The sequence below is a fragment of the Ovis aries genome, chromosome 23 (genome assembly GCF_016772045.2).
Source record: "Ovis aries strain OAR_USU_Benz2616 breed Rambouillet chromosome 23, ARS-UI_Ramb_v3.0, whole genome shotgun sequence".
NCBI lineage: Eukaryota > Metazoa > Chordata > Mammalia > Artiodactyla > Bovidae > Ovis > Ovis aries.
The window spans coordinates 42,904,161-42,928,245 of NC_056076.1; the positions used below are offsets into that span (position 1 = coordinate 42,904,161).

The following is a 24,085-nucleotide window of genomic DNA, read 5'->3' on the forward strand; positions in this document are numbered from 1 at the left end:
GCACGCACCAGTGCCCTGACCTAAAAGCCCACGGGGTTTCCCTAGGAGCAGCAGTAACATCTGTGCTCCAGACATCTGTCAGAGGCAGAAACTCAACAGCTGCCCTCCAACCCCCGCGTGTGAGAGAGAAGTCCACGTCCGCAGCTCAGCCTCGGAGCACAGGCGGGGCTCCAGCAAGGCTGGGTGCCGGCAGAAGAGTCAGAAACAGCCCCTGGTGTGGACAGTCAGGGTCACCTGGAGGCCCAGGTACATGGCGTCACGCTGAGCGCCTCGGCCTGAAGCAAACGCGTCCTTTTGTTGCCCTGCAGAGTCTGGGTTTTCACCCTGTGGAAGAGATAGGTGAGGAAATAGCTGCGGTTCTTTCATTTGCTGAAGCAACTGTTCGTGCAGGGCTCGCAGCCTCTCTGAGCATCCTCTTCCTGAGGCTGAGTAAGTGGAACCGACACCGAGCTGCACCAGTAAGACTCGCTCTGCTTCTGAGAAACCCACTGGTTCTTATCTCACAAGCTCCGAATTCTTCACGTGATGACTTCCCTCTTGGACTTGGCTGCTTCAGTACTTGGGCTTTCCTGTGACTCCACCCCTGCTAAATTCTGCAGAACCTTGGGAATTCACTTTATTCCGGGTGTTTTTTTTTTTTTTTTCCTATGCTCTGTATCATGCTATATGTTATTAGGTGTATAGGTAGACAGTAAGCCATTATAAAGCTTCTGATAACCTTGAAGGCACTGGTTTCACTAGTGTAACCAGTATCGTTCTATTAAGTTTGCCCATGGAATAAGTTGGGAGAAAATAACAATAAAATTAATTTCAAAAATATAAAAACAGCTCATACAGCTAAATATTTAAAAAAAACAATCAAAATATGGGCAGATGACCTAAACACACCTTTCTCCAAAGACAGCCAGACAACAGGCACATGAAAAATGCTCGATGTTGCTAATTATTAGAGAAATGCAAATCAAAACTGCAATGAGGTATCACCTCACTCCCACCAGAATGGCCATCATCAAAAAGCCTGCAAATAATAAATGCTGGAGAGAATGTGGAGAGAAGAGAACCCTCCTACACTGTTGGTGGGAATGTAAATTGGTGCAACAACTATGGAGAACAGTATATAGGTTCCTCAAAAATTCAAAATACAGCTATCATATGATCTAACAACCCCACTCCTGGGCATGTGTCTGGAAAAGATGAAAATTAAAATTCAAAAAGACACACGCACATTATTCAAAAAATTACATTAGCCAAGATAGACAATCTAAATGTCCATTGACAGATGAATGGATAAAGAAGATGTGATACATATATACAATAGAATATTATCCAGGCATTTAAAAAAAAATGAAATAATGCCAGTTGCAGCAACATGGATGGACTTAGAGGTTATCATACTACATGAAGTAAGTCAGAAAGAAAGAGACAAACATCATATGATATCACCTCTACATGGAATCTAAAAAAAAATGATACAAATGAACTCATTTATAAAACAAACTCACAGACACAGAAAACAAACTAATGGTTACCAAGGGGGAAAGGGAAGAGGGAATAAATCAGGAATTTGGGATTAACAGATACACACTACTATATATAAAATAGATAAACAAGAACCTACTGTATAGCACAGGGAACTATATTAAATATCCTGTAATAATCTATAATGAAAAATAATCTGAATATATAATATCATACATATATATCATGATGGGTGGTGGTGGTGGTTTTGATCTCTCAATCATGTCTGACTCTTTGCAACCCTAGGGACTGTAGCCCAGCAGGTTCTTCTGTCCATGGAATTTTCTAGACAAGAATACTGGAGTGGCTTGTCATTCCCTTCTCCAGGGAATCTTCCCAGCCCAGGGATCGAACCCAGGTCTCCCACATTGCAGACAGATTCTTTACTGTCTGAGCCCCAGTAAAGCCCATACATATATATGCCTTTCTGTACACCTAAAATACTGCAAATCAATTAAACTTCAGCTTGAAAAATACATACATAAATAAAACTGGGTGAGAAGTAAAAATACGACAGCATCACACTTGGTTTTCATCAGCTCAAATACGGTAAGAGGTCCTTGGCATCTTAGCTTCTGTATAACTTTCTTCTTCTCCAGATTTACTATAAAGCAGCATAGCCATAAAAACCATACCACTTATTCACATAGAATTCATCATGTTATATTTGGATGATGTAAAATACTTGCAGAGAAGAACCACAAGCCTTCAAACCGCTGAGCTGGCAATATTATGTCTAAGGTGTATTTTCTTTCCCTGATTTTTAACTCAAACTTATTTAACGACAGGAAATTAAAAGGTAAGTATACCCCTGGCAAGTGTAAGCCAGGGCCCTGATTTCAGACTCTCCATCCATTCCAAAAGTTTAGGCCCAATCCCATTTCGCCGTTTCCTCCACCATTTTCAATACTCATGAGCTCTGGGATGCGGTTCCCTGAATGAAAACCTCCTGCATGAGGACTGGACTGCACCTATGGGGGAGGGGGCATCCCACTGTGGTTACCTAGCAACACGGTAGTTAAGGAAGAGCCCAGAATCAGAACCCAAAACATGGGTGCCTCTGTTGGCTCTGCTACTTCTTATTGGTGGTGCTTTAGATGACTGTGCAGCTTCAATTTCTTCATTTGTAAAATGCAATACAAAAGAAATGAGCTCCATGCAACCCTTCGGTACAGCTGAGACAGACAAATTAGATCACATATGATGCTTTTAGAAATTATAGACTTCAAAAACTTATGGCTACCAAAAGGGAAAGGTGGGGAGGGGATAGACTGGGAGACTGGGGTTAACAAATGCAAGCTGCTATATACAAAATAGATAGTGAACAAGGACCTCCTGTATAGCACAGGGAACTCTGCTCAATATTCTGTAATAACCTATATAGGGAACAGAATCTGACAAAAAATGGATAAGTGTATATGTATAACTGAATCAATCTGCTGTACACCTGAAACTAACACTGACACTGTGCTCCAATATAAAATAAAAAGTAAATTAAAAAAGAAATTATAAAGGGCAATGATTAATTTTTCAATCTTTTTCCATTTCTTGAAGATAACAAAGAAGACAGTAAGGATCATGACCACCACTGCAGACTTGACCAGAAGTGGATGGATAAGTGAATTCTTACCCAAAATACCAGACCCAGGGGGCACTGCCTATAGCACAACTGATTCACAAAATTAGTCCTCACAAGACTCACACTGTCTGCAGGATTTCACAGTGAAGATGAAAAGAATGGAGGAGGGAAGTTAAGAAGAGAAAGAAAGGAAGTGGGAAGGAAATACCCTTGGACAATGAGAGTCATAAAGCACTAGGCACGGTCTGCACACAGGCACAGGGGCTGAGCTGCTGGGCACGGATTAGGTGGCGGGAACACATGCTCTGCGGAACGTAATAGTCGGGCACTGACTGGACTTCTTCCCACAAATGAAGCTTTCTATAGGCAGAAGGGGAAAAAAGGAGTGCCAAGTTCCAGGATAGGGTAGAGACATCATTTTAACAGACTTCTTGAAAACACAGGCTGCTTTGGGGAAGTTTCTGTGATGCCCCACAATCTGGCTTTATGTTACAGTACTTCGTTCCTTGCAAACATTCAGGCGAATGTTCTGAGTTCTCCTAACTCATTCTGTCCCTTATTCTCCTCTCCTGGACATAAATAACCCCTTTCTGACGTTGGATCTATTGAAAATGCACGCTAACACACTCCCACACATGCACACACACACACTTTCTTCTCTACTCCATCACCACCCTCAGGATCAAAACTTAGCAGCTAAAGTACTTGATATGTTAAGATCCCCCCAAGGATATCTCTTCCTGATGCTTTATTACAAACAGGAAATACAATTGCATTAACCCCCCAAGCCCTCCCCCCAAGACTCACAGACTCAGACCCTTTAACAGAGAGCCTCACAAATCCAACAGCCTCAGATAAACTGCCGCCTGGAGAATCACACGTTCATCCCACCCAGATGGCATGGCCTTGCTTGCACATTTCAGAAGACATCGCAAAAACACACAGGGTTGTTGGCCAAACACTGTCTGAAACACAGACTACAAATCAATGACACCCAAGTAAAATCAGAGCTTTCAGGAACTGCTCCCCCTATCCTCTTTAGTTACAGAATATATAATATACATTTATATATCATTTATATCATGGTGGCTCAGACAGTTAGGAATCTGCCTACAATGCAGGATACCTGGGTTCAATCACTGGGTCAGGAAGATCCCCTGGAAAAGGGAATGGCTACCCACTCCAGTATTCTTGCCTGTAGAATTCCATGGACAGAAGAGCCTGGTGGGCCACAGTCTGTGGGGTTGCAAAGAGTAGGACACGACTGAGCAACTAACAACTCAAACTCTAGCTACTTATGCTGTTATTCATCATATTTATCATATTATTGACATGATCTCACACTTATCCATCATAATATTCATCATATTATTGACATGATATTACACTTATCCATTGACTCTTAATTTCCAAGTATAATCTCAGGATTAGATGGGAAACTCCTTGAATGTAGAGATGTTGACTTATTTACATTTCTTTGTACCCTGAATCCTAACTTAGAAAATCTCCAGTGAAGACTTCAGAGATGATGGGTATCCTGAGAATACAGTGAGAAGGTAACCATCATTACCACTATTAATGAGATAACCGTGTCTCATGTCTGTGGTGTCATTAAGTTAGTTACCTCCCTGGAAGTTCTGCTGCCATTACTGAGTGAGAGCTTGAGAGGACCTGACCTGGAACATTGAGATGCTCAGGACTGCACCGTTTATATAGAAAATGCATTGTCCGCTGTTACCTATGTGCTTATATAGATTACTTCCTAACTTTATACTTAGGATAGAGTACTTCCCTTTCCGAAATGTTTTCTTCTACCCTCGGAGCTCTACCCCTCAAATGAACCTCATTGTGGAGGTGAAAAGCATGTTTTGGTTTCATCATTAAGTTCTTGCACTTAGGGCTACTTTCCTTTCTAGGATGTTTGATTGGATTCCCTCACTCTCCTTTCTCCAAAATGCTTGTTTTTCATAACTTAAATTCAAATAGTAGTCACAATAAATGGTTACTTAAAATTACTTTTTTTTTTTACAGGAAAAACAGTATCAATGAGGCCAAATAAGTGGAGTTAGTGGGAACTGCCTAAAAGGCCCTGAAATGCCACAGTTGTAGCTGTTTTGGACAAAGCGGCTCCGTCTGGTGGAAATAGAACCTTCTCTGGATGGACTGGACCACATCACACAGCCCAGAACCTGGGGTGTCTTCTGAAGATGTGAGAATGGGGGAGTAGGAGTCTGCTGTTGGTATTTGGATGGTCCATGGCAGGTGGGAAAACTGAATCACTGAATGGTTTATCTTCAGTTAAGCTGCTCTAATCACTGACCCCAATCTTCTGGGGTAATTGGCCAGGGGGAACCTGAATGGTGAGGTACAGGCACATATAGGCACTTGAAGATTAGGTACAACTCACATGCTCCTCAAATTTAATTCCGAGGCTCCAAGATGGGGGAGAAAGAACAAGCCGACCAAGTGCAGGAGCTGAGAGGCCCACACAGATTAGAGGAGGGGTGACTGGGCCTCATGGCCCTAGACCCACGGAGGAACAAAGATGTGATTTCAGAGCGAACAGCACACAGAACCCCTCCTGAGACTCAGACACTCACTCTAATTGTTGCTAAAGGTCAGTGAATTTTTTAACTAAATAGTTGGAACTAGAGGAAATCTGATGTTCGTCATTGTTTATTTTACCACATTATTTGCCCGCATCTGTGGTTTTTTTGTGTTTAGACTACATTTGTTCATTTTCCTGCTCCGTGAATTATATGGATCTTCTTAATGTGAGAAACAGTACATATTACTGAATTGTTTTAATACCACTTAAAAACATATAACTATTCTAAAATCTAGAGAACTGAGTAAAACAGCCTATAAGGAACTCATCTACTTGTTACATCTTCATGTAATTCTTGACACAGTAACATCTCAGCACTCAACATCTATATTGACACTTTGTGCAAAATTCAGCCGCATCAAAAATTATAACTTGCCTGTAGCATAGGGAACTCTACCCAGTGCTCTGAGGTCCCCGAAATGGGAAGGAAATTCAAAAAAGAGGGGCTATGTGCATACAGCTGATTCACTTTGCCGTACAATACAAACTAACATAACACTGTAAAGCAACTATACTCCAATAAAAATTAATTTTTAAAAAGTTATGAAACTGAGCAGAAAGAGTGTCTCCTCCTCATTCCAACCAGGTCCCACTGTCCTGACAGTGGGGCCATATTCTGAGCTCCTGGAAGATGGTGACTGTTCACACATCTGTGTTCTCTCCAGGAGAGATTCGGTCCTTAAGGAGGAAGGCAATGCTGGGCATCCTGTAACCATTGCCCCCAAGAGTCCTAATGTGTGTTCATTCAGCTCAACCCTGAGCCCCACATTCCAGTGCAAAACATATACATTTAACTTTCATCAGGGCTTCCCAAGTGGCACTAGAGGTAAAGAATCCGCTTGCCAGTGGAGGAGATGCAAGAGACACGGGTTCAATCCCTGGGTTGAAAGATCCCCTGGAGTAGAAAATGGCAACACACTCCAGTAATCTTGCCTGGGAAATCCTATGGACAGAGGAGACTGGTGGGCTACAGTCTACGGGGTCGCAAAGAGTTGGACACGACTGTGTGACTGAGCATACACACACACACACACACACACACACACACACACACACACACACACCTCTTGTTGCTTGCAGCAGTGACGCTCAGTGATGATGCCCTGAACACTGAGTGGATAATACTGACCACTGGTCCTTGGGGAAACACAGTAGGATCCTGGAAGCCTCTGGTTACAACATTTTCATCAACCGATCAATATGTAACCTGTTTAGAGACACCTTATTCAACACCTATTGCAGATTCATCAACATTGAACTCACAGCCAACAGCGCTGTGACTCCTGCTTAAATGTAGTCTCTCTGATGAATTTATTTTCCCCACAAGGCACATCTCAGCCTCCTTTTTGTTTCATTTTAAAAAACTGAATTCAGATATGTATCAATATAAATATTAATTTATATTATATTATATTCAGATTATTTTCTATTATAGGTATCACAAGATATTAAATAGATTTCCCTATGCTATACAGTAGGTCTTTATTGTTCATCTGTTTATATGTAGCAGTTTTTATCTTCTAATCCCAAACTCCTAATTCATCCCTCCCTGATCCCCTTTCCCTGTGGTAACCATAGTTTTTTTTTCCATGTCTGTGAGTCTTTTTTTGTTTTATAAGTTCATTTGTATCATTTCTTTCAATTCTACACATAAGTGATATCATATGATATTTATCTTTGTCTGACTTGCTTCACTTAGTACGGTAATCTCTAGGTCCATCCATGTTGCTGAAAATGGCATCATTTCATTTTTTCTTTTTTATGGCTGAGTAATATTACACTATGTATACACACCACATCTTCTTTATCTATTCATCTGTCAGTGGACATGATGGTTGCTTCCATGTCCTGGCTACTGTAAACAGTGCTGCTATGAACATTGGGGTGCTTGTATCTTTCTGAATAGAGTTTTCTCCAAATATATGTCCAGGAGTGGGATTGCATAATCATATGTCCAACCTTCCTGAGCTCAGGAAGTGCAGTGCACTTGAGGACATTTTAAGCAGCAATATCACCAACACAAAGAACAAAAGTGTGGTATACGTGGCACTAACTACTGTCCTGTTCAGTCTGAGCTGAACCCAAAAGGGGACCTGGTCTTGACCTTCCTCAGCCGCACATGCACGGCTGGTAACTCCACTTTCCTGCCACTCCTCAAGGGTCCAACAGTGACCGTGAAAGTGCTGTGAGCATCACTTGGGGGTCACAAATGAATTTTAGCAGGTAGATGAATTAACAAACACAGAACCTGCCAATGATAAGGGATCAGCCTATTCTAAAAAATTAAACACCCTTTTGTATTACCACCTGGAGAGTAAATTTCTGGATTGTGGAGCTATGTTTACTTTTGTTCTTGGTGGTACTGCCAGTTCTCAACATGTTATTTATAAAGAGTAAATGCCTCATCAATATTTGTCAGATGACTGAATGAATGAATGAAGGACTGAATCAACACTTCATCTGGCCCCCCACTCAGTGTAGGTCAATCTTCCTGCGACAGGTGGTCCCGAGAATTAACACAGGGGGCTTGTTAATTCAGACTCTTGTCGGAGCATTACACACAGAGTCCAAACAACAGCAAAATTCTGGACCACAAATATGTTTAATTCCCCAGGTAACTACCTCCCACCCCTCTCCTTCAATGCAACAAGCCAGTGTCTCATTTCCAAACAAAAATCCAAGCCCAGCCCCCCGTCCAGAAGCCTGGTCTCTGGCTCCCTTTGGCTTGTGCGTGGGCCCACGACAGGCCTTTGTAAACGCCCCGGCTGCTGAATATTTGATGAGCAGCATCTGGCTGAATGACAGAGCAGTCCCTGCCATCTACAGACAGACGCAGCCCTCCAGCCCCCATCACATCGTCAGCTCCTCTGATGGACAAGTGTTTGCTTCACTCTCACCTTCATGAACAAGCAGCCAGCACAGCCAGCATGCACGATCGTGCCTTTCCAATAAGCTGGCCGTTGAATGAGCCTGGTGGCAAAGAGATGATTAATCCTCACCTATTGCACAGTCCGAAAGCAAGTAATTGAGAAACAGAGGAAAAACAGAGTGGTACGGCATCTGGGACCGGAAGACCTGGTCCTGCAGCTATGGTGCCCATCGCTCTGCTGTCCAGACCCGGCCTGGCCATTAGCCCTTCCTCCACTTGCCTCTGCGTCTCCACTGAGATGAAGCAGTGATGGATCTCTGTGGCCTCAGGGTGGCCAGGTCTCTCTGGGGAGATGAAGCAGGAACTTACAAGCTAACCACTGCCTAGTGGTCACTCAGGGCTCATCTCAAGGATGCTAGGGGGTCAGGAGGGGAGTTGACGGGATTGTGTTGAGTAAACAAACAGGACTCATCTTCAGGGGCCCGTGTGTTGCTGTAGAACATACCTTTTCTGTGCTCTCTCCTTTTCCCTGCAGGGCCACTGCTGCCGCCTCCCCCATGGGACCCCTTCCCCCGGGAGCACACGATCCTGTACTGGAGTATTTTTTTTTCTTGGTCAGCGAAACAGGGGTCAGAACTCAGGCTTCACACACTCTCTTGGCCAGGACCCTGTGTCAGAGGCTCTTAGATGACCCACCTTTAGTGACTCTCTCTTAGATGTCTATATATAACATAATCTATGGAATGAGATAAAGAAATGTGAATGGTCTTTTAGTCAAAACATGATAAATGAATAACTTTTAAGCATTCAGAAAAATATATTCTTGGGATCCTCTTCTCTGCTTAATGCTGAGAAAATATCCTAAATGGTGTTTGCAGTACAATAACCGTCCACTTACACTGTCACAAGGCAGCTGGAGTATATGCAAAAATCTTTTCACTTATTTTCACTCTGTATTAATTTTATAATAAAACCAGTAGAATGTGGGAAATGCCTGGGTTGGTAACTGAATTATTTATTTTAGAAGCTTTCACTTATTGGATCAATTTTTTTAATGTTCATTTCAGGAATTATTCATGAACCTCTGTGTGTTTCTCAGCTTCCTTTTCTGTAAAACATAAATAGTATGGATTCCTATTTCTTGGGGTGTTGGGAAGACTCAACGAGGTGTAGAAAGCTTGAGGGAGCCACCTGGCAGACACAAGCCCTGCATGTGTTACCTAGTGGTTCTTCCGATTAGCAATTAGCACTGCTTGAAACTTAAATGTAAGTCTTCATCTGAAAGGGTTCTTTTGTATGAATCTATGCAAACATACATGGGTCTGTTTAAGAGAAATGGTTATATGCAAAGCAAAGCCTAGACTCTAATAAGTCAATCCATCAAAAATTAGTCTCGTCCAGACTGTGAAGTAAATCAGCTTCAAAACTGAAGCAAATGGACTCCAGATACACAGAGAAGCAAATCAAATCAGCTGAACCCTTTCGAAGGGAAGATACATTTTTCAAGTAAAAGGGAGGACCTCCTCCTCTGAGCTCTTTAACCATTTATTCAGCACAAGCACGGGACACGGTATCCATGAACTTGACTCCATGGCAGATGACTTAGTGTTCTGTCCAGGACCAGCATGTGGACTCAACAAGGGGGGGAGGGGGGAAACCAGGACCCTTGGAACTGAAGGAACCTGCTGCCCAGGAATGTGTTGTTAATGCACATCCTGTGCTATTTCTTAGTGTCCAAATGCCCAGGACAGTGCTGGTACAGGGCACCAGTGTGTGTCCGTCAAGTGAATAAACAAAAGAGTCATTTCCACCTTGAATTAGCAAACTGACATCCAATTCAGGCCCCTCACCCACTCCTGAACTTGTCTTGATGAACAGCACCTAAATCACGGTGAGGTCACACTACAGATTTGGTTGATCACAGCCAAATAAAATGCAAAGTTCAGGACTTCTGAGAACATCTCCTGACTCATATAATAATATGACCCTGTGTTTCCTGAGATGAGAATTATATGTGTGCCTGCAAGTTCTGTGTCACTGAAAGCTCTTTGCCAAATTCAAAATAACCACTCCCCAAAAAAGAACAGATAAAATAACCTAAAAGTCTTACCATTAATTTATTCAAAGATTCAAGAAGCAAGCATCTCATCATTTTGGTAGCATTCTGTTTGGTTGGGCTGATATTGATAATAAAGCACTTACCCCCAAATAATTTGCTCAATTAAATATTTCCTTGCCTTTTGCTTTACGATGACATAATAAACCACAGTAATAATAAGCTTAATGGTATAAAGAGTAATAGTGTTTTTAACAAAAACCAGATGCCAGCAGTTTAAAATATCTGCTACTATTTCCTCTCTGACGTCTAAACACAGCTTTACAAGTTGCAGACCGCTCTGCCTCTTCACATCGGCAAACGCAGCATCATTTTTCTTTTCACAGGAGCCTTCAGTGACTCTGGTAAAGTGTTTCCTGGGTCAGAACATGAGGGTGAGGCCTTCTGGTGATTACTTCACACACACACACACACACACACACACACACACACACACACACTATCCTATGATGATTACAATTTCCTCTTAAACTAGGACCCTGTTCAGAGCTGAAGAGAATAAAATATTTTTCCTTATTATTTTCGAATAACTTTGTCAACAGTTTACGGAAATGAACCAACCCGACCTGCTAAATTGCTCACCTTTGTCCTCAAAGCACAATGAAGCCTCTCTTTGACCACCCGCCTTCTAACACTATCCTCCTTGCAAATGTTGAAAGAGAGCCAAATTACGAGAAAAAGACCTTTTTAATGACTTTTGAATCATTGTAAACATAAGCAAACACAGCAAGGAAATTGCTACCTTGCTCAAAAAATATACAGAAAAGTTATGTAGGAAAAAAAAAATTTAGAAACCCACCCCTTCAACAAAAGGAGAAAATCTTCTCCACAAAAACCACATGTTGAAAAATATTTGGAAGGCATATCCTGAAAGTTTGGTCCTTTTGGTTTCCTTTGGCAACCTGAGTGCCTCAGCCAGGCCGGGACCCTTATGTGAGCTTCACCTGCTTCAGAAGGACCCAGCTTCCGTGACTGAACAGGGAGACCTAGGAAGACCCACCCAGGTACCCAAAGCCCTTCCCTCCCCTCCACCCCCAGGGCTCTGTTCCCACCTATGAGTCGTTCAATCTCACAGAAGGCTTCCGGTGACTGAGGGTCCCTGAACCAAACAACAGCTTTGCAGTTAGAAATAATTACCCACCGTAGACAACCCTTGTCTCTGGTCCTTCAGCATGTTTGTGTGTGTGCACGTGTGTGTGTGTGCACATGTGTGTGTGAGAGAGAGACATAACATGTCACCTGTGAACTGATTAAATGATGATGCTTCTAAGATATCTTCACTGCAGGTCAATGACTAGTATTGCCCAAAAAGTACTGTAGTCTTGACATTTGGAGAACTCCTTCTCAAACAGCCCCCAATAAGTAAATGACTCTCCCCACCACACACACACAAAAAAGAATGGAGACCTTCTTACCCTCCCCAGCCTGCAGACGGGCACAAGAACTAAGACAAGATGCTGGCAGGACTGAGCAAGGAGACAGAAGCGATTCACAGCAAAGTCCACATCCCACACCAGACTGTGGCTCTCACCCCAGACCCCCGACACTCTACTGATAAAGTAAGAGCTTTCCTTGCGTGCAAGGATGTAAATAAAACTCTCTGTTGAATCCAACTGAAAAAGATTTGAGACTTGAACATCTACAGAACCAAAATCTAAGAAAGCATGATCAGGTGCATGGAACCAGACGGTGAGTCCCAGCCTTATGGGGGAAGCGCTCCCTGATGGGTGGAAAGGCTGGTGAGGTGGGATGGGAACTGGTCAGGAGTCTAGACTATCCTAAAAGTGACTGAGGCTCACCAACCTCCATGGCAGGAGGACAGTGCAGTCATACCAGCCCCTCACCATGCAGGTTCCTAGCTGGTTAAGTGGATTTATAACCCAGTGGATTTTTTCATTCCAGAGTGGAGGGGGGTTCCTGCCATTTCAATCAATCATTTTCTATCCTCTAATTAAATGAGGTCGTGCGTAGGGAGCACTCACCGCAGCTCCTGACACATAGGAAACTGACCTGCTCTTAGCACCCTCAGTCCGCAGGCCTCTGAAGATGCTGCACCTGACTCTCTGGTCTGGGCCAGATAGGCGCGGCCGGATGGCTGTGGCCAAGACTTCAGGTACATCAAGCTAATCAGTACCTCCTTCAGGATGCTGCCTTCTGGTTCCCCCATCTCACTCTGCCCAGTGTCTTAGTCTCACACATCCATGCATCCACATGAACCCACCAGAGAAAGATGTTCCATTATTTTGTCACTTGGGTGTATCATCCAATAAATCTTAAACCTCCTCAATGATCATGAGGCACGACCATCAGACACTGTTTTACACTCAATACTATGGGTTTTTTTCTTTTTTTCTTTTCTAAAATTGATATAACTAATTCATCTCCATTTTTCCCCCATCAAAGTTGACTCCAAATACTATCACATCAGAGCCACCTTAAAAGAGCAGTGACTTGCCACCGTGGAGCCTGCATGAGTGTGTGCTAAGTCACTTCAGTTGTGTCCACCTCTGTGTCCCTATGGGCTGTAGCCTGCCAGGCTCCTCAGTCTGTGGAATTTCCCAGGCAAGAATACTGGAGAGGGTTGCCATGCTCTCCTCCAGGGGAGCTTCCCAACCCAGGGATTGAACCCATGACTCCTGCAATGGCAGGCAGATTCTTTACTACCTGGGAAGCCCACCACTGAAGCTACTTAAGGCAAACTCCAAAGGAGACTGCAGAGGATTAATCTGAGATTGGCTTAAAACAATGACAGCATCACTGGAACAAGTCCATGGCTTCCAAAGACAGCTTCTTTGACAGAGCTACCCTTCAAGGAAACACACAAGAGCCAGAGTGCTTGGGAGACCATGACAGTGAAGAACAATGCTTTCTTCTCATTTTTATTCTCCACAAACCCAAGCACAGTGTTTGGTGAAGGGCAGTCTTTCAATTAACATTTGTTGAAAGAAATAAACAATCACACTCAATAAGATGTATTTTCTACATAATATCCACATGTCATCAATCTGCACTGAAGCAAATTAAAATATCTCCTCTCAACAAACCCGTATCATCTCTCCAGACCCTTGTGCCCAGGGCCTGGTAATCTATCAGCCAACAAGTATTTATTCAGTGATTAGGCTTCCCTCTGTGCTTGCAATACTGAGAACAGTGTTCTGTCCTGGGCGCAGGTCAGACAATAGAGGGGTTAAGAGCATGACCACCTACACAGTACCTGTGTGTCCTGGGCTTGTTAACAAGAAAGCCTGGATATCACACAATTCTTAGCTGATATTTAAAGAGCACTAGGAAATATCTTGAGGTTAGGACCAGCTATGAGATTGAGATTTCTAAATCTAGCTCACTCTGATATTCAAAGTAATAACATTATCCTTCAAAACAACGGTCATGTTATCATTAGTCAGTGTGTGCTGACTACACACACTATACGGACTTTTATATCTCATACATCTTACCACATGTGTTCCATCCAGACAAAATACCAACTGTTCCACCACAATGAGAATACGCATTATGCATAGGCATAGGGAACTTAATATATACACGTCTAGTTAAAGAACTTAATATCTCATCAACTTGGAATATTTGGGCCACCTGAAGTTAACTACATATTAGTTCCTATTTAATGGAGTGACATCTCAATTTAAATGCAAAGCCCACTGCTAAGCAAACAGCAAGCGAAGATTTCCTTGCTTTCCTTCAGTATCTTAGGCTTCAAAAAAATCCCTAACATTGTAAGGAAAGCATACAACATTCTCATTTCTTCAATTATTCATAATCTTCTGATCCCCAGTAAATCTAAAGTAGCAAACTCCCAGGACCTATTACCCCACACCCAAGCTTCTATTTCCAGAGGAGAGACAGGTGTGAGTGATCAACTGTCCTGCGACATTTGCTCTCTTGGAGGCCAAGGGAAGCAGACGACAAGGGCTGGGTTCCTATACGCCAAGAACTCTAGACTGTTGAACAAAAATGCACTCATTCATTCATTCTGTAAATATTGATGGACGGACGGCTAGACACCAGGCGCTGTCCCCGGTCCTGGAAACACAGTCGTGAACAAAAGAGCAAAACCCTTGCCATCTTCAAGGTGGTCCACAAGGAGAGACTCCATAAATAACTGCACTAAAATGGGCTCTGGCCCAGCCTCTGGGAAGACCTGAGTGGATTGAGGACAAGGAGAATGTCTGAGGAGCCGACAGAGTTGGGAAGATGGAGATTAGCAGCCCAAGGAGAGGGGCTTCGCTGAGACCACCCTGAGCCTGAACTATACTGACATCTGACTCCTGCTGAGAAATCCAAGGAGAAAGAAGGGAGAAGCAATTTGCACACTGACTTACTAAGAGATCCCATCCTCTGAGCCCTGACTGTGCATGCCCACCTGTGTGTGTGTATGTGGGGGTGTGTGTGTGCGTGTGTGCATGTGGGGACATGTGCATGTGTGTACATGTGCATGTGTGTGTACGTGCACATGTGTGTGTGCACATGTGTGCGTGTGTGTGCACGTGTGTGTGTGTGTGTGTGCATCTGTGCGGCAGAGGCCCTGAATGGCAGGCAAAGAAGATGCCCTAGAGTTCTCTCCCAGATGACACTGGACCTTCCTACCCGTCTGTGAGAAATGTGTGTGACCCCAAGACTTCTGCAAAGCCACACGGCATCACCCCTCCAGGTCCACCAGATCCACCACTGTCTGTGTGGATGCCACACAGGCATCTTCTTGGACCATGTGACTTGAACCCTGGACCACACCTCCGCTAGAAACACCTGGACTGGGTGCCTCCAATCACAGAATTAGAACTACCAGGCTGTGAGTCCTGTGAGTTCATAAAGACCACGTGGGGCCTCCCTCCTTCCAGTCTCTGTGAGACTCCAGACACAGCAAACAGACAAGGTTGTGAGTCTCGGCCATGCCCCTTGGCACTAAAAGACAGGAAGGACGGGAGGACAGGACACACAACCCCAAGCCCTGCTCCCAGGTACCAGCTGGAAAGATGCCTGCAGGCTCCCTCTGAGCTGCTGGACCCTCGGCCCCAGGTGAGTAGTGTGGGGGCGAGGAGGCTGACACCTGTGCACACGATGCTGTCTGTGTTCTGACCTGCTACACTCTGGGGATTCAGACATTTATTCCCACACACAGAAACGGCTCTGCGTGTCTGATCTCATCCTTCACCTGTGTGTTTTCTGACGGAGTCACCCTCTCTGTGCTTGGGTAGAGATGATGGGTCACATTACACACACCTACCCCCACAGAGACCGAGGCCCTGGGCAGAGTGGGGCTGGGTCATTTGGGAAGAAGCAAAGCCAGGTGTCATCACTGAGTGTGACAAGGAAACCCTGTGACGTGGTTCTAGATAAAACAAGGGGACACCTTGACAGAAAAGCAACAGATCGTTTAATTGAGGACAAACAGGTACTCATCTCTAAAGCACTTAATTCTAAAGGTGAAACCTTCTTTCTTTAATACAGGAGCTCCCAACCATGAGGTAGGAGTTGCCTGTGTGTTACCATCTTGGTTCTGAGGCCAGAAGCTAAGCTGTTTACGTGTCTTTGTTTATGTTGGACTCTAGGAAGGAGGCTTGGGTGGGCGGGGTCTCATAAACAACATATTTTTGGTCTGATAAGGATTTGTATAGACTCACATTTCTCTAGCCCTTCTTCACTGTGTGTATTAAGATTTAAGTGAATTAGAAGAGCTATTACTTAAATTCTTCCTAAGGCAAGAAAACCAACAGTGCATCTGCAGTCCTAAGCATCAGGATGAACAATCAATTTATCAGTCGGGGGAGAACAGGAAAGACAGAGTCAGGATTTACTGCTCTGTTTACACCAGGACTTTACTGCTTTTCCTGAGAAGTCAGCACTGTGAGCTGGCACCATGGAGCCACGGCCATTCCCATGTCAAGCCTGACTTCCTGTCCTTTGCTATAAACACAGGGCCATCATTCTCACCTAAGATGTGGGGCACAGTCCTGATTTCTTGTAATGGCATCGTTTCAAAAAAACAATTAATTTGATTAACTGAGTGCAGTTTAATTTCTCTCTTTGTGGAAGAACTTCAAATCAGACCCGCTTCCTCATCGGAGCCTCAGGAAAGAGTCACTATTTCTCTCTAGGCCTTCAGGTTCCTGGAGAGCACTGGGGAAGGAGCTACGGGTTTGCAGTCACACGCTTGAAAAACTAGCACTGGAATCTGTGTCTTTCTGTACCTGACTGAGTCATGCATGACAGATTCCAGCTGACGTGTGATGCAGTTGGAACTGCCGGCTTCCTCTCCAGGCCTCCTGCTCATGTCCTAGCTGCACTTCCCACCACCTACTCCCAGCACAGAGAACCTGCAGATCCGCTTCATTTTCATGACCACACGTTGAGTTCCAGAACGTTCCAGACCCTCTGCAAACCTACAAACACAGGCCTGCCAGGGAACATGTGTGGGAAAAACAACTTCGAGCAACAAAAACTCATCACCATCAAGTGTCCCAGCTCCCCACTGGACCAGCATCTCTCCCTTCCGATAATCCCCGCCAGATGCGCCCCGCCCTGGAGCAGAGAGCCAGGGGCTCTTACCTTGCATGGTGGCTTTAGTTGGTTCCGAGAACAGGGGGATGAGCAGGAGGTAGATGAGGTAGACGAAGGAGAGCCCGTTGTACCGGAAGGCACAGGCTGTGGGGAAAGAAGAGGGCGTTAGTGATGGTGATGGTGGCCTCGGGCATCACAGCGACTGGTGGCCACATGACCACAGCGCATCTTCCATTAGGAAGAAAACACAGCTGCACCCATCTGTACCCATCATCACACGGAGTGTGGTGAGAATCGGGGAATGACAGTGCTCCCATCACCTAACCAGGAGGCAGCACCAGCACCCCTGTGACAGGCACGAAACCTGTCACAGATGAAAAGTGCTGCAGAGATGCAGGGCGACGGGCTGTGAGTATGTGAGGTGTTCAGAGGAGGCTGTGGGCAGAAGGAGAGGTGAGACTGAAGGGAAAAACGAGAGAAGAAAGTCTTTGTCAAACACTCTGCAGCCAGGCTCAACCCCAGTTATCTCAGGAACCCTGTGTGACAAGGACGGGCCCCCAGGCTCAGGGACCCACTCACTCGCTGCTCCGGTGAACAGATTCAGAGGATGAAGAAGTGTGGGGATGAACATTCGTCAGAGGGAATGTGGAGCTGACATCACTAGTCCCTGACCACGTGGATAAGAAGACATTTCAGGCGGATTACTCTGGAGACACATGCCCGGGACACGTGAGTTCATGTCAGTGTCAGCTCACACCAGCATTGCCCCCACATCAAGCCTTACCTGTGCATTACCGCTCACTCTCACCACCCTCCTTGCACAGATCCTGGTTTTATTCTCTCTACACACGACAAAGCAGCAGGAGTAGGAAGCACAGCCGGGCTGAGGTTGGAGCCTGTGAGCTCGTCCTGCTTCTGCATCTCCATCAGGAAGTCTGGCATCCTCACCTATCTGACTCATCCCCAGGAAACCATCAGGGGCTCAGGGGGCCAGAACCTTGCTTCCACAGGATGCTTGTAACTGTTTTGGTTTTATATAACCTTGTTCTGCAAGGTATCAAATCGTTCACACTGGAAATGTGTACACTAAGGACATTCCCAAACACTAACTCTGAAGAGGGAGAAATGAGCCCACTCCTGGGTTCTCAGGGCAGAGCCTTTAGTTCCCATTATTTATCACAAAGTCCAAAACACTTAAGGAGAGGCAGGGACGATCCAAGGAGGGTAGTCAGTTCAACCGCTCAGTCATGTCCAACTCTTTGAGACCACATGGACTGCAGCACACCAGGCTTTCCTGTCCATCACCAACTTCCGGAGTATGATCAAACTCATGTCCATGGAGTCGGTGATGCCATTCAACCATCTTATCCTCTGTTGTCCCCTTCTCCTCCTGCCTTCAATCTTTCCCAGCATCAGGGTCTTTTCCAGAGAGTCAGTTCTTCATATCAGGTAGCCAAAGTACTGGGGCTTCAGTTTCAACATCAGTCCTTCCAATGAATATTCAGGATGAACCTTCTTTAGGATTGATTGGTTTGACCTCCTTGCAGTCCAAGGGACTCTCAAGAGTCTTCTCTAACACCACAGTTCAAAAGCATCAATTCTTTGACGCTTAGCTTTCTTTATGGTCCAACTCTCACATCCATACATATGTGACCCCCTGCTCCCATGAGTAGGCTGAACCTGGGGCTCTGAGAGACCAGAGAAAGTGAAAGTACCAGGATCCCTCTTGGGGGCCTCTATCCTGGGTACCCCTGGTCCCTGAGGGGAGCCAGCCATTGGGCTGCAAGTTGTCCCAAGGAGGGGAGCCAGCCATTGGGCTGCCAGTTGTCCCAAGGAGAGGCCCCAAAGGAAGGAGCCGAGGCCTCCAGCCAGCAGCCAGCCTGCACCAGGAAAGGAGGAGATGGGTAAGCCTGGAAGAGGGCCTCGCAGGCTGCACCCTGACTGACCTTGACTGCCCTGACCAACCTTGACTGCAGCCCATAGGAGCCTAAGCCAGAGGCGCCTACTGAAACTTCCTGGATTTCCCACTCCCAGAAACTCTGCGGCAGGGTTTGTTGCTTTAAGCTGCTAATGTTTGGGTAATTTGTATGCAGCAACAGATGACTAATACCCAAACTTTCATTAAAAAAAATCAAGTCACTTCTAAAAATCCACCTTCGTTTATTTTTGTCTGAAATTATCCAGTTTGATTGATGACAGTGGCCTAATTGCTGAATTTTCTGCTTTATTTTATGTGTGAAGTTGCCACCCAGGAGTCACCTGAGCTTAGGGGCAAAATATGCCTTTAACTTGCCAGCAAGGCACACTCGAGCTAGAAAAGCCTCAGAAGGTAAATAGCAACACTCTCTTACCCAGTGTGATATTGTCGTGGTCCACGACCTGGAATCACAGAGCACACTCCCTGCCTTTGTAAAAAGCTATCAGATGCCAGTACCCATACCTCTCAGGGCCCACGCAGGCACCTGGAACCCTGTCCTCTGCCTCAGGGATTTACTGTGGACACTACAAGTTTTTACAATACAGATCAAGTTGTTCTAGGGAAAAAAAATTCTTCACTCTAGCTAAGAATGCACTCTCCCACTATTTCTACCTGGTTTCAACTATCCAAAATTATATGGAAAGTTCCCTCAAAGAATGACAACAGGAATTTTCCCCAAAAAAGACCTTGCCAGGCTTAGAGAGCTCACAATTAGAAACTGCACGATAACAAGTTATCAAGTAAAGAGCATTATCAACATTAGTACAGTCATTTGAACTATAGACAACTGGACTGGTCTCATTAACAAATTTCATTTTCTAAAGGTGAAAACAGTTCAGGAAAAACTCTCTAAGTAGGAGAAAACATAGATGTGACTTTGACAACTTAAGAGTTTTATCAGTATAGAAAAGGAGAAAATCTCTTGCAAATGTGAAATTTTCAAGATGGCCACATAACATTTATAAAAACTACTTGTGTTGCAATGCACGTGTACTAGTTTACAACATATTATATGATCACAAAGAGATTTATGTACACTCTAACTTCCACAATAATTGAAGGTAATAATCTTAGACTATGTTACTAAAAATAAGTGCCCTCAGAGCTGAATTTTTAGCAAAAATGTGTCCTCTCTTCCTCCACACCCTTCAGCAAGGCCAAAGAGGCCCCCACCACGAACTGCCTGCAGGATGACTGAGCTTAATGTTTAGAACCTCCATCTCAGCTAAGTACATTCTAAACACTCCTTAACGGCCTCAAAATGCTTTGTTTATTTTAACTTGCCAGACCAGTAGATACACATTATTCAGAATAAGCAACTTCACTACCAAGAGACAAAACAGTGCTGTCAGGCCAGTGATTCTAGAACTTCTTTTTGTGTTTATACTTTCAATAATTTTCCTTCTGCTCTCCGAAGCCATCGATGGCTTTTAAAAGGATGTCCTCTCAAAACCATGGTGATTTTTATAGAAAACAGTAAAGACAAGAGAAACACCTGCAAAGTATTTACAATGCAGCCGAAAAAAAAGCCCAGCAATTGCAGATTTTTCCTAAGGAAGCAAAACCATCAAAGAAATGAGAGACAGGAAAGACTGCCAAGTCACCTTATTCATCTGTTTGTGTAAAATTCTTTCCCCCAGGACATACTCCTGTGTTTCACATCTGGTGAAACTTATAAATGTCACGTGGTGATGCTTTAGGACAGCTGACAGACAGGACAAGATCACTCTCTTCCCTCTTCCTGTATCTCCGGCCTCCACATCCAGCAGAGGTCTGGTTCCAAGTGCTTCCTTCAGAAAGTTGCAAAAATGAGTTCTTGAAATGGCAACCCACTCCAGTGTTCTTGCCTGGAGAATCCCAGGGATGGGGGAGCCTGGTGGGCTGCCGTCTATGGGGTCGCACAGAGTCGGACACGACTGAAGCGACTTAGCAGCAGCAGCAGCAGCAAAAGGAGGACACCAGGGAGTCCCTTCCACTGCAGTTCAGAAGGCAGCCATCTGACCACACACTCTTACCACGCAGCGCCTACCCTCTGCTCCCCACACCGCCACCACTGAGTTCATGGGTGCCAGACACAAAGGGGAACAGAAGTATTCATCAAATAAGAAAACACACGTACAGGCAGTCCCTATATTTTAACACTACTTTTTTATCCAGAGATGTATGAAAGCTGACTTTGTTCTCGGAAGTCTACCAGTCAACACTGAATCCATCAGTCATATGTTTCAGATACTGTAAGAAACAGCAATTCCTCATCACATAAAAGAAATGGTCATTATGTGGTGAAGGTGCTAGCTAGCTAACCTGTAGAAGTAATCATTTTGCAATATGTAAATATATCAGATCAATACATAAACTGACACAATGTTATATGTCAACTGTATCTCAATGAAGCTGGGAAAAAGTTAAATACTGGATATTAATTTCATTATAGAAGGTGGTTAGAAGAATGTAATTTTAGAGTAAAGCTTCAAGAAAAACAGGACTATTACAGAGAATAAAACCAAATTGTATTAGCAGAAAATCATAAACACTACTCTGTTTACTAAAAATTTTAAGGGATCTAAGGAAAACTAAGGTGAAAGCATCTTATTTGTAAAGGATAAAAGCTTTTGAACTGAGTTTTCTACTTTTTTCCCATATAGCCTGGGAAATAATCTGTAAAATATGAGTTGAACCAGATAGCCATGAAAATCTTAGTGTGATTTTTTATTTTTTAGCCAAGTGAGTTTAAAATTTTGTTTCCTTTTTCATTTTAAACCAATAGGATCCCTTTTCTATTTTAATTAATTTAATATATACCTGATTGAATATTACTAACAGTATTAAATTTTAACTGAGTTCTCTAAGCTTAACCCCGGTTGTACAGTTTGCAGAAAACAAATTTAAAATAAGAATACACAGTGCTAATTTTTCCCCCTTTAATAATATCATTTCATATACTAGTCACCAGTTTATAAGTTTATCCATAGAAAGCTGTTGTATTTAAAATGCAAATCCTATGCTCAAGCTTGACCAGGCAACTTGATCCTGAGGTAACAGCATGGATGGTCTCTCGTGACTGCAGTGAGTAAATAAAGCTTTTATACCAATACATAATTCCTTAAGCTTTCTGAACACTCAGAAATAGGTCTGTTTCATTGAGCCTAAAGGGCCCTGCAATTAAATCCACAGTTCCTACAATTCCTCAAAATAGAACCTGTTCTCTTACTATTGTGATGAATAAATTAGGCTGGGTAAGCAAGTGCAGAGAAAAGGTGCAGCATTGAAACTGTTTCTTTGCTCACCCGCCATAATCTCTTGACGAGGAGAGTTAGTGTTGTAAATGGGGTCAGCCAGAGTCACCGAGGTCTGCATCTTGGTATTTACTGATTTCTTTAGAAATCACTAATCATCTTTCACATAACATTCATTCTCGTGTGAGGAAGGTACCCTTTACCTAAGTCAACTCACTTTTAGGTAATGCAACAATTTATAACTAGACCACTATACCTCTCTACTCGGAGAAGGCAATGGCAACCCACTCCAGTACTCTTGCCTGGAAAATCCCATGGACGGAGGAGACTAATAGGCTGCAGTCCATGGGGTCGCTAAGAGTCGGACACGACTGAGCGACTTCACTTTCACTTTTCACTTTCATGCATTGGAGAAGGAAATGGCAACCCACTCCAGTGTTCTTGCCTGGAGAATCCCAGAGCGGGGGAGCCTGGTGGGCAGCCATCTATGGGGTCGCACAGAGTCGGACACGACTGAAGCAACTTAGCAGCAGCAGCAGCAGCAGCAGCAGTCAACTATTAGGAAGTTCATGTCATTCAAACTGAAATAACTCAGGACTGATTACTGGACTCCATTATAAGTGGAGACTAAGTGGCATCTTCACTTTAGAAAGAAGAGAAATCAGCTGGAATTCCATTCTCTGCCCCAGTGTTCAAAGGCCTCCCACATGCTGGCCCGTGAGTGATCTGAGACAGCTATAGAAAAGGAGACATGAGGGCTGAAGAAAATGCGTGTGTGTATGTGTGTGTGCGTGTGTGTGTGTGTGTGTGTGTGTAGGTTTCATGTAGGCAGCACCATTTTTAATAACAGGATTAATTTACTGCCTGCCACAGTTTCCTTCTTTAAAGAACTCAGTAAAATGAGATTTCTTTTTTTTGCAAGCTTTCACTGTAGGCTTCAGAATATTCTATATTATTCTTGGCAGCATCCTCCCCAGACTGCTGTGTGCATTTGCATGAAAAGAAGTCGGTTCAGCTGCCGACGTGAAGTCCTATTTCTTCCACCCTCAGCACACGATGCTGCCCAGCGTGGTCTCTCCTTTAACAACTAATATGGCTGAAAAATGATTAAAAAGCACTGTTTTTATATTGATAAATTTACTTTGACATTCTGCCTGCTTCTTCCTGGGAACACCCTCTTCCCTGACATATATGGAGCCATCGCTATTGCCTTCAAATATTTCTGGTGCCGGAGAAGTAGACACACCTTTTATGGCATGAATTCAGCCCTCGACTATGTCTGGGCTTTATGCTTCTGATACCACAGTAACGAGGAACAGCACTGACCACAGTGTGAAACGCTTGCTCCCAGAACAATGTCCAACACAGTGAGGAACTGGACTAATGCCTCAAAATCAGCCTCTCCGCCAGATAGCCTGCTTGGGTCTAACTTGGACTCATAGCCTTTGATTTTGCACTCAGTCCTTTCCTCATCACTGCAAATGCCAGTCCCACTCAAAGTCTGCATAACAGAGGATGGGCTGTGCACCACACCCTCCTGGCAAACTACAGGACACGCAGGCCATGACCCCAGCCTCATCCCATCCCCAGCTGCCTCTGCCTTCTGCTCTCTCTCTTGTGCATGCATGCTAAATCCCTTCAGTCGTGTTTGACTCTTTGGACCCC

General features: G+C 44.2%; 1 protein-coding gene across 4 annotated transcripts in view; it reads right to left on the bottom strand.

The window, feature by feature from the left end:
* PIEZO2 (piezo type mechanosensitive ion channel component 2) overlaps window positions 1-24,085 on the bottom strand; it is a 257,611-nt gene that overhangs the window by 194,140 nt on the left and 39,386 nt on the right. For all 4 annotated transcript variants that reach the window (XM_042239280.2, XM_042239279.2, XM_060405256.1 and 1 more), the window contains exon 2: window positions 17,255-17,350. In XM_042239280.2, the coding sequence (XP_042095214.1) occupies window positions 17,255-17,350 (96 nt within the window). The remainder of the gene's footprint in view (window positions 1-17,254; window positions 17,351-24,085) is intronic.